General features: G+C 41.7%; 2 protein-coding genes across 6 annotated transcripts in view; both read left to right on the top strand.

Annotated features, from left to right (window-relative positions):
* LOC109484048 (endoribonuclease Dicer-like) overlaps positions 1 to 2,528 on the top strand; it is a 63,017-nt gene extending 60,489 nt beyond the window's left edge. For all 5 annotated transcript variants that reach the window (XM_019787238.1, XM_019787234.1, XM_019787237.1 and 2 more), the window contains 2 exons: positions 539 to 614; positions 1,448 to 2,528. In XM_019787238.1, coding sequence (XP_019642797.1) covers positions 539 to 614; positions 1,448 to 1,598 — 227 coding nt within the window. In that variant the 3' untranslated portion in view covers positions 1,599 to 2,528. The remainder of the gene's footprint in view (positions 1 to 538; positions 615 to 1,447) is intronic.
* Positions 2,529 to 11,179: 8,651 nt separating this feature from the next.
* LOC109484060 (xanthine dehydrogenase/oxidase-like) overlaps positions 11,180 to 11,838 on the top strand; it is a 41,464-nt gene continuing 40,805 nt past the window's right edge. The window contains exon 1 of the mRNA XM_019787257.1: positions 11,180 to 11,445. Coding sequence (XP_019642816.1) covers positions 11,374 to 11,445 — 72 coding nt within the window. The 5' untranslated portion in view covers positions 11,180 to 11,373. The remainder of the gene's footprint in view (positions 11,446 to 11,838) is intronic.

Genomic DNA, 11,838 nt, shown 5'->3' with positions numbered 1-11,838 from the left:
TAAAACTGCATTTTCCCCCTCTGGTCCCTCAGTCACTGACGAAAGCTAGTGGATACTAGCTGAAACGTCTGACGTTTTTCAAAAATCATATCCAGTTGCTTGAGTAACTGCTTTTTTGGCGTATCGTATTACCTGGATGTCTAACCTTCATCGACGTATTTTGCCCAGAATGTTTAAGATGTTTCTGGTAGTGTTTGTATATGTCTGTGGGGAGGGCGGGGGAGGGGGGGGTGGTTGCACAATAACTCAAGAAGCTATGAATGGATTGTCAGTAAACTTAGTTGGTGGGTAGGACTTTATTAGTCCTCGAAATGATTAGATTTGGGGTACCCTGGCAGCTTGTAATGGTACTGCAGCAGAAATTCCACTTTTGATATTTGTGATCTGGACTTGCTAGGGTCATTTTAGATGGCATGGTAGATAGCTTTAGTGCAAGATTCTATGAAAATATTTCCTATGGAAAATAGTGGCACAGCAATATTACATGTTGTATCTTTAGTTATCCAACATTATTCGTTTTCTTCTCCCTTGTTTACAGACAAGTTCTCTGCGAAGGTGCCTCGCTCCCCTGTACGGGAACTGCTGGAAATGGAGCCTGAGACAGCCAAGTTCAGGTGGGTGCACTTAGGCCACACCGACTTAATTTTATGGATGACACCCGCGCGCGCATTGATTTTCGCCTGTCGCCCTAAAAAAAAATAATAATATCACCTCCACCTAGGCTCTGGCCTAGCTCTAGGCCTGGGTAGTCCATGCTAGTCTGCGACAAAATGGAGCCGAGCACCCAGGCTATGGACTCAAGAACTCAGTACAGTACCGATATTCATAAATGCCGCAAAAAGCCAGCATGTGCCAGCTTGTCGTATACACCTCTAAGTACTGTCGGGAATTCACAATACCAGCTTTGTATTCCTGTGGTTCAGTAGCATTTTTATTTTTGGCCGGAATTTTTTTTTCTTCGCCCGCGCACACTAGTTTGGGGGTCTTCAGAGGATGTCATCCATAAAATTAAATTGGTGTGGCCTTACTGGTACTGGGTTTTGTCAGCCAAGTTCGAGGTATTGTGAGAAACTTTCAACTGTTGTTCTCCAACTCAAAGGATGCCAAACATGAATGAAACCTTGTAATTATAGCAATGAGGTCAGAACGCCAAGGAAGACCATTGGCAAGTGATTTGATGGAAAATTTTGGTAATAATTTGAGTTGGAGAACAGTTTTAAGTGTCTCATAAATATTGCATATATTGTTTTAAGTGTCTCATAATATATTTTACCACTTCAGATGAACTTTCATGCTACATGTAAGTTTAAGGTATCTTCAAATCCAAGCAGTTCAATTTGCATGTATAGAATACAAAAAACTATGCTCATAGCCTCACAGGTGTGAAAGCTTGAGGTGATGACAGTACTTGACATGACACTGTTTTGTTTTGTTTCCATGACAACAGTCCATCAGAGAGGACCTACGACGGGAAAGTGCGGGTGACCGTCACCGTCATAGGCAAGGGTCAGTTCAAGGGCGTCGGGCGCAACTATCGCATCGCCAAGTCGGCCGCGGCGCGCAAGGCGCTACGGGCGCTCAAAGGAGCCAAGATCTAATAACCGGACACGGAGCTTCCTACATCCCCTGTAGAGTACGCTATCTCATCTTCAGGCGCACCGATTTAATTTGTTGGTTCTCGGATTTTTTTATTTCGAAGTTTGGTTAACTGGAAAAAACTCATGAATGAAAACAAAGTCTGAGGACCAGGTTGATGCCTAGGTGCCCTCAGTTTTTGTTTTTTTTTGTCTTAAATACAGTCATATTCAAGTTTTCTGCCTAGCCCTCTGATTTTATGATGTCTACTTGGTATAGTTTGAACTTAAAATGCCCGAGAACCAAGGGATTCAATTGGTGTGGCCTCACCACCTGCAACAGTCACGCAGTGGGCACAGCTTGGCCTTTCTGGTTGGGACGGGGAGGGGGGGGTAGAGGGACTGTGAGGCTGGAAGCTTAGCCACAATAAACATTTCTGTAACCCGGCATCACAAGGGATATCAACAACAGGATGGGGAATATTGGCACGTCATCAGATAGTACAGTAACTGTACCTGCGCGAAACCCGTAATGTATTGTGTGCATAGCACTTTGACAGTCTGTTTAAGGTTGTACGTGTGTATTTAAGGACGACATCCCGTCTATAGCTTTCAAGTGTTGCGTCAGAAAAGATTTCGCCTGCAACGGGCAAAATTCTGATGCAGCGTTGACCAAACGTAAAATGAAAGACGTAAAAAATCTGGGTTTCACACAGGCACTGTAACGTTCTACTGACATGCTGGCAATATCATGCTTCTAAAGAATGCTTACCTTTAGTGCACCTGTATATGATATGCCAGTTCCACCGTGCTGTGTTGGTGTGCAGGGGTGTGAGTGATGTGACGCCACAAACAAGTCGTGTTAAATCTAGTAGGGCCACTGTGTATATTACATGTACATGTATGTGGTGAGGGCCATCAAGTTTCATGATGGTTGTATGGTTGAACATTAGGACAACAACTCCACCAAACGTCAAACATTTCCTGCCACATCACCGTAACAGGCACGTCGGCAGAACGTACTGCACCTGCGTGAAACCCGTAATGTATTGTGCATAGCACTTTGGCAAAACATCTCATATAAGGTCGTATTCACATAATATATTAGGTTAACGTCCCGTCTGTAGGCTCCAAATGTTATGTTGGAAAAGATATCTTCTGCAACAGGCAAAAATTCTAATGCAATTATGTTGATCAAACATCTAAAGAAAACTGAAAAATCAGGGTTTCGTGTAAGTGCAGTACGTTCTGCTGACGTGCCACCGTAACAGGTGTGGGATTGTGATGTGTGTGTGTGAAGTTATCAGTTAATACACATTCAACGTGCAGACGATGTTACTACTAAAACTGACTGGATGGCTCTTTGAGAACTACCTCTGAGGAGACTGGAGGAGGCTTTACATACAGGTAGTAGTCTTCTGTGGCTGGCTGGAAATAGATGTGCGTGGTCCTATATAGTCCCCATACAATGGGAGACTTAATAACAAGAATCAGGGCTCGAAATTCATTTTTGGGAAGAGGTGCACTGGTGCACCCAACCTAAAATATTAGGTGCACAAAAAATTTTTTGGGTGCACCATATAAAACAAAAACTAATTACAGATCTTACTGCTCCTCTTCTGAGCTTGAATCTCAAATGGGGGATAACTTACAACAAAGATTTTTCTGACACTTGTATGCCAAGAATATCCTGCATACCATTATATATGTTGTGTACAAAAATACCTACAAAAATATTTGGGTGCACCAGTGCACCCACAGAGAGAAATGGGTGCACAGCTCCAATTTTCGGTGCACTAAGGTGCACATGCACCCAGTATTTCGAGCCCTGAGAATACAACAAGACGATTTTTAACTACTATAGGCATGAGAATGGGCAAAACCTCTGGTGTGATTGCTGCTACTTTGTCTCTCATATACCTCATCATGGTTGTAAAATGGTGTCATGACTATTTAGTTGCACGGATGGAGAGAAACATACACATCCTTGCAGCGCGGAAGTGCCCAGCTAGGTTAAAGGCATCCAATGCGATTTCAGGGCAGCAAAATTGGAAATATTCTGAAGAAGGCAATCTTTGTGATGTTGACACATACTGCTTCACATTTAGCACATTTGAGTCAGCATTTCATACTTTGGGCGTTTAAAACAGCAGAAACGAGTCCTTTATTTTCTGGGAGGTACCCTAAAAAAATCAGCCCTGGGCCCTTCCGGTAAGAATTTCCGTCAGGATGTTGGGAATTTTTGCTCCATGACGGTCAATATACATGGGGCAGTGTGGTTTCAACTCACTATGTAGATAAATGCCTAAAATATTGGCTTTGAAAAATTCAAGTTTCCAAACCCTAAAAACTGCACTGGATGCCTTTAATGCTGTGACTTACAGAAAGGAAGGGCAAGGGATTCAGGGCATATCGGCATTCCAGAGTTGTACAAAAAACGTAGGCGAACGGCCGGTTTGTTTTGTGTTTGGTTCCACGTCAGACGAGACAGTTGTTTGGGATGCCAGGGTAGTCGTTATGGTTGTCTTTTTAATATCTCGCATGTACTAGGAAAGTGGAGCAGTTATCTTTATGATTCTCACGAAAGGGAAGTAAAGTGAAATAGTACATGTAGTAGTAGTAGTAGGCGTTTGTCCACAGTGGACAATGAGTGGACAATATGAATGCTGTAAGCTGGAAGGTTTGTAGACTCAGTGCAGCAGTAGGTATAGCAAGCAATCTGTACCTCTACCTCATAAGCGTTTGGCTATCCACTTGTTGAAACGCCGTGTATACTGTATATATATATCACAGAGTTTTATCGCCTTAAGCTTGCTTGTTCATTTCTATGCTGCACTTCAGGCTGAGCCTTTCTATGATCTAATTATTATAGCAACAAACAAGTCTTTGAAAGGGCACATCCCCCTCCTGTCATTTCCCAGAAATCATGTGGCAGGCGGATGATATTGAGGAATTGCATCTAACGATGTTGAAACTTGTCTATAGGTTACCATACAGTTGTTCGAAAGTCTCAAAGACTAAGCGAAAAGTGCATTTAAGCTTCATCTTTTCTCATATACTGTTACAGTAACACCTTGCCAGCCGGATAGAGGAATGGAAAAAATATGGTCCACAATCAAACTACTTATCTTAACATTTAGTTCAGTCTCTGAAAGGAAAGGAATGTGAAGAATACTAGTGGATAACCCAGAGACAAGATTCAAACATATCACGTATAGGTTATTGGAAAGTTTACTTACTACAGATCCATTGCTTGTAAAACGTTGTTGTGATCATGCTTGGACATTTGATGTCACTTTTCACGTCATGTTGCTCGTAGAGTTTAGCGCTTGTGCTTTTTACAATCACGTTGTATTGAATAATTGATTACAGCCATCAAGAGTTCCTTTAAACGTTGTGTTTTCTTGAGGTTTCTTCAAGAAGTTGATATTTTGAAAAGTGTATGTTGCTGACTGACCTCTCTGGAAGCTGTTAGGGGTTGAGTAAGACAAGGATGTCCAGAGCAGATGTGTATTTGGTTAGTAACTCGTCAGTGCAACTAGTAAGTTTGCTCTGTGAAAGCTTATCTTTTAGCCTTTTTAATAGTAAGAATGTTTAGTATGATCTGGCTGTACGATCTGTTTCATAGGATATGTTACTATTAGCCAGCATGGACTAGAGGCTTATGATTTAACCGGCTTTTTTCAAGTGTTTTTAGCACTAAATGTCAATTTGCCTTCACTGAAACTTTGCTACCTCCAGGTGACTACTGTTGATAGTGTGTTTGTGTGTGTGAGGATTTTAATGCCATTATAAGGAAGAAAAGCTGTATTTTGGACTATGAAAAGAAATTGCAGCAAGATGTACATGTAGTAGTCTTCAAGTGTGGCTACCAAGCAAGAAAAATGCACGATGATTACTGGTAAGGCCACACCAATTTAATTTGTTGCTTCTCGGATCACCCTGTCCATTTTTTTCTGATTTGAAAAAAAATTGTTTTTTTTTGGTTCTAAATCAACTGCTCAGTGAGAGACATATTTTGCCCAAACGGTTGAAAAAAGTCCTTTTCTTCCTAGTTCTTAAGTTTTTCAATGTAACAATGCAATTTTTTTCCTTAAAAGTTCAAAATCTATTGTTTTAATTATAAACCAGCCTGGTATGTTCATTTCTTGGCTCATATTGTAACGTTTTCGGCCATCATGGGGTACCTTGGCCTTTTTTTTTTAATTTTTTTATTTCGCCCTGTCGCGCCTGATTTTTTCTGAAAAAAATCCGAGAAACAACAAAATAAATTGGTGCGGCCTAAGGTACACAGAAGGGTAAAATTGAAACTGTGCGGTTTGCAGCCAAGAAAAATGAACCATGAGATGGATGTATTATAATTGCTTTGTGAAAAAGAGTTTATTATCATGTTGTGAATCTGTCAGTGAAAATTGTGAAGGGAAGAGCAGGCACATTGTAGGGATTTGACGGTCAAGATTATCTCCAGGAAATATGTCTCAAGACCTCATGTTTATTCTCGTGATATTTTCACGTCAAGTTAGGGGAGTTTACTGGTTCAACTCCAACACGTCGGCATAAGGCACTGCACCTGCGCGAAACCCGTAATGTATTGTACCAAGGAGCTTTCATGTGATGAAAGCTCCTTGATGAAAGCTCCTTGATTGTACATAGCACTTGGACAGAACGTTTCATATAAGGTCGTATAAGGAAAACATCTCGTCTGTAGTTTCCAAATGTTATGTCGGAAAAGATATTCTCTGCAACAGGCAAAAATTCTAATGCAACGTTGACCAAAAATCCATCGAAAACAGTGAAAATACAGGGTTCTGTGCAGGCGCAGTACGTTCTGCCGACATGCTTTCACCTCCCTGCCATATGCCTGCACTCCTCTTTAGAGTAATACATTGACGAGGGTGAAAGAATGAAACAAGGTATTGTCAAACGATGTTGCATAGATAGGAATGTAAAAAAAAAACAAAGGATCAACTCTGAATACCTCATGAAAACTGTGTGTGTGGTGCCGCACAGCTAGAGAATTGTCCGACAGCATGTGTTGCTGGTCGCAACCATTTTTTGGTTAGCCTGGGTGCCAACCTCCGTAGTATTCTAATATCGCTACTAATGTCGCTGGTGCTACCACTGGGTCTAGACTTGCTGACATATGTAACGTCCTGTGATGACGTCACGTAATGAGGTAGCCCGAGCGGCGCGATAGAACATAAGAATAAGATCCATCTTAACGTCGCCGTTCACGTCCAAACGGCTTACCTAATATGTACACACCTTTCCTACAAGAGCGCACCCCAAAAAAGGTCTTAGACTAGTAGGACCATTCGGCACGCTCGTTCAAAATCTGGACGAATATTCAGATTCCAGACGTTACATACATGTATGTCAGCAAGTCCAGACCCTGTGGTAGCTAGCGACATTAGGGAGCGGGCGAATACTACGGAGGATGGCACCCAGGCTATTTTTTGGTTGCCTCAAAGAGAATTGTAACACAGCATGCGTTGCTGTATGCAACCAATTTTTTTGGTTGCCGCATTGAAGAGAATTGTCGTACAGCATCTGTTGCTGTCTGCAACCATGTTTTGGTGCTATATGAACTGTACGTTGGGCTACTCTTTAATGTCCCCGAAAGTAGCCGCATGCTGCAATGGCATATGATGTGAGTTTGATTGTCACGGATATGTAAAGAGCTGAGGCTGAAGTTGAACAAAAGTTTGTACACTTCATAATGATTCGAGTTTTCAGTAAAGCTGCAACTGTTACAGTTTTTCATCAAGTCTAGAAGTTTACACTATGTCTACGTAACCTGAAAATGGGAAACAAGGTCCTTCAACTACAAACATGTACTTTTCCAATCCTCCAGCCAAGCCTTGAAGTCTCAAAAAAAATTTTCTGGTTGGAACAGGTGAGTCAGAGCAAAGATGTGTTGCTTGTCGCAGTCTTGATTCTAATGTTTATCAAATCTACCTCTCTAGACACTGTTTTGGGGAAGCACTAGCTATAATGTATTGAATTTGATTCCAAAACGCAGGCTTATTAAGCTTGGTATGGTGAAGAAGAAAAGAAAACCTTATCAAGGCATTTAGTTTTCTGGGTAATGCAAGAATGTCTACCTTGTTCCCTTGTAAAATATGACATTTCTGCTTACCCTTTTTTGGCAGTCTTTACACTAAGCCAACTTCAGCTTCAGCTCTGTGTATGTTTAAGGTGGACACTCATTTCCTTGTGAAGAAAGAAAGACAACAACCATCTTCTTTTCGTGAAATGCTTGTACTGTAAAAGGATTGGGAAGAAAAGTTGCTTGCCTTGAATTAATTAAATTGAACAACCGCCACCTTGGCAACTATTGCTTGGCAACTATATATGTATATAAATACATATATCATTACCTCATCTGTTTGCTAGACACTTAGGATGCTGATTGATGTTACCTCATTAAAGGACACTGATGGAAACTTTCCATTCTTCAGAGATGTTTTTTTTACCCCATCAGATACAATCGTACATAAGGCCACACCAATTTTACTTGTTGTTTCTCGGATTTGCCCTGTCCACTTTTTTCTGATTTGCAAAAAAAAAAAGATCAACTGCAAAATGCTCAATGAAAGACAAATTTTGGCCCCAACAGTTGAAGACAGTCATTTTCTTCCTAGTTCCTGCAAAAAAAAAAAAAAACCTACACCAGTCAGGTGTCCAAATTTTGGCACCAAACAATTGGAGAAAGTCTGATGCCTTCCTGCATTTTGTACTTCTTACAACAGTTTTTCCATTTATGAATGCAGTGATTTGAACAGTTTAAGATCCATTGTTTGAATTATAAACCAGCCTCGTAATAAGTTGACTTTGTGGCTCCTATGGTAAGATTTGTTGCTATCATAGGCCTGTTTTTTTCCACCACCTGCTTCATTGAATCCGAGAACCAACTAATCAAATTGGTATGGCCTAAAGTAGTCCTTTCACAACATGAAAACATGGCCTGGAGCCATCTACGAGGGCCTGCAGGGGGGGGGGTAGTGATTACGAATTACGCAAAATTTTCACCGCCTATTACGAATTACGTTAAGTCTCAGAGCTGATTACGACTTTACGATTTGCGGCTAATGTCCAATTACGAATTACGTTGATTTTTGCGGAGGCTGCCTACGAATTACGAAGTCTAAAACAGCCTGATTACGCCTTACGAAAAAGGGCTCGCTGGCCCTCATCTACACTACATCTTCAGACAACTCAGTATTGAGCACACAAATGCACACGTGTGTCAACCCATTCCACCACACACAGGATTTCTACATTCACTAATAAATGCATCGTCTGCATAGAACATCATACACATAGCAGGATTCACTCGCACACTCTCTCGACTTACTGTGCAAGTCATGTTTTGATTTGATTTGATTTATTGAAATTGCAACAGTGCAATACACGCGGAACAGAGGCAGCTGTTGCTGGTGTTGTGTCCCGCACATAGAAACAAATACTGCACAGACAATACTCATTTTCACTCGAGTTTGGGTGGGGAAAGTCGTGTTAAGTGCCTTTCCCAAGGGCACAAGATCGGTGGCATGTCAGGACTCGAACCCGGGACCTCTTGGTTCCGAGTCGCGCACGCTGCCGTTGCGCCACAGGACCCCACAATGTTTTCTAAAAATCTCCAAGCAGATCCTAGGGTGGCAAAAGCCAGAGAGAGTCCCTGGGTGGCGTATGGACCCTCTCTGGCAAATGGATACTGCCCGGCCAATTTGATACTGTCTTTTGCCACCCTAGGATCTGCTTGGAGATTACTGTTTTTTCTGTGCAAGACTTTATAATATTGGACAAGTTTGGAACCGTCACAACCAAATGTAGTATTCATATGTAACATCTGTGTCCATAATATCACCAGGGTCCATAATATCGCCACCTTAAGAAATAGTGTGCTTAAAGATATTTTTACTGCAACACACTCTAGGCATGTACATTTGATGTGTGAAGGAGTGCATACCAAAAGTATGTTGCAGTAAAAATATCTTTAAGCACACTGTTTCTCAAGGTGGCGATATTATGGACCCTGGTGATATTATGGACACAGATGTTATCTGTTCTAGAGTTTAGAGAACTTTAGATCCAACACAAAAAGTTTGCTCACCTAGTGTTTAATGTTATTAATATTGGACAGGTTACCATGTCACGAAATTCTGGAAAAGTACTACTAGTATTCCAATCTCTTACTTTAAGCATGGGACAAAGGCGCTTTTTGTATTAGCATGTCTGTTCAAATCACTGACCTTGCCTTGACATGCCCCATACCATCAAAGAGCTCTTTAGTTTGTGTCCTTCTGTCGCTCGTAAATCTCATGAATAAAATTAATGAAGGACACTTTTTTATCCCCGCGCATATTTCACAGGTCACCCCCCGCAGCCATTGAAGAAGGACAAAGCAATTAAATATGGTGCTTTGTGGTGAATTAATGTATTTTTGTAGCCTCTACCAGGCTTCGGGAGGCGGCCGGAAAGAGTAGAAATCAGCCAAACAGAGAGATAACATGCCAGGGGAGTTCTCTCTGTTTGGCTGATTTCTACTCTTTCCACCTGCCTCCCGAAGCCTGGTAGAGGCTAATATTTTTGCAACTTTCCAAACCCTGACCACTACCAGAGGACCCACTTAAGTTACAGTTTGGCTTGTTCTGATCTAAGGCCAATTTGTACTCTTTCCAGCCACTTCTGAAGCTACAGCCTGGTAACAGTTAGAGGCTACTTTTAGAGAGCTTTCGGAGCAATCACAGCAAGTTTATTGTGAGCAGAAGATGGCAAACAATGAACATTCTTTCATCTATCCCACCATCGTGTTAACAACACATAATGTGCTAAAGTTAAGGCTAAAAGTCCCATAATAGCCCTGCATAATATTGTGACTGACTGATAGCCCCTAACCCCACAACGTGCCATATACTAGTAGCATGTTTGACCACATTAACAGGTGGTTAACACTTAACACTATATTAAGTGTACATATACGGTGACGGGGCCCCCTTACTAGCCTCTGCCAGGCTTCGAAAGCGGCTGGGAAGAGTAGAAATTTGCCAAATTCTAGGCTAAATACGTTAAATAACATGTCAGGGGATTTGGTCCGCTATAAAAGGACTCAATTTGCCGCAACCGAATGTACTCGAATGAACAAATAGCAAATCCCCCAAAATGTAACGAACGATATATAACGTTAGCATTAGCAGACCAACTCCCCTAGCGTGTCATCTGTGTATTTTCTACTCTTTTTACCCACTCACGAAGCCTGGTAGTAGAGGCTACACCTTGCATACCTCCGTGCCATATAGCACGTTTAACCAATGACAGGTAGCATACAGGTAAACGCCCATTTAGTTGGCACGCCTCCAAAAAAATACAGAGTCTACCATTGCCTCTACGGGGTGTAGGCTACTCGGTCCAAACCTCCTTAAAAACCACTTGTGATCAATAAAATAAGTAGTTAGTTATCACAACAGTCAGTTATATAACTGTTTATTTGTGGTATATAATTAAAGAGATGGGAATGCTTGTGATCTTTCAAATTTGCCAAACACACTAGCTAGTTGTCCCCTCCTATCGAAGAAATTCGTACGTTCCAACTTCGTAAGGTCCGTGTTTACCAAAAGTCGACTGTTTTCCGCCCTGCACTGTGTTGGCAGTGGTGTCGGGCTAGTTGCGTACGTACTTTCGATGACAGTTTGACCGAGTTTCCGCCTGCTTGGTCCTCGGAAGCCTTTTAGCCTTACTGGACTTTGTCGCCAGCCGAAACTTTGGAGAGGGAAGCAGTTGTCATCCACGGGAAATCATGCCAGAGACGGAACTAACTACGGGACCCGAGGAGAAATCGGAGCTTGTTTTCTTCGTCAATGGCAGGAAGGTAAAAGTGGTTCAATGCGTCACACGACGTTGTTTTGTTTGTCTTCGTCGACCTACTTAACTCAAATTACTTTGTTTGTTGCTGAACTAGTTCGAACGGTCACTGCCCCCTCCCCATATTAAAACTGTTACCTGTTCGTTTATCGTGGTGGCATTTAGAAAATCATAATCAACAGGAAATAAGTCATCAAATTTCATTGTCTGATAAACCTTTGTTGACGTTTCCATATTTTTGGTTAATTTGCTTGTGTCTCCTCTTTACTTGCCCAATATATAAAGTCAAAGTCATAGCAGCCTCTACCAGGCGTCGTAGGTGCAAACTGTAACGTTTATAACTCCTTTTAATAGTGTTAACTCCTCTGGCATGTTATTTGTCTATATGTGGCCAATTTCT

This window comes from Branchiostoma belcheri, unplaced genomic scaffold, assembly GCF_001625305.1.
Source record: "Branchiostoma belcheri isolate BF01 breed outbred unplaced genomic scaffold, Haploidv18h27 scaffold68, whole genome shotgun sequence".
Taxonomy (NCBI): domain Eukaryota; kingdom Metazoa; phylum Chordata; class Leptocardii; order Amphioxiformes; family Branchiostomatidae; genus Branchiostoma; species Branchiostoma belcheri.
The sequence above is the reverse complement of the archived record's forward strand: the minus strand, read 5'-3'. Positions and strand labels throughout refer to the sequence as shown.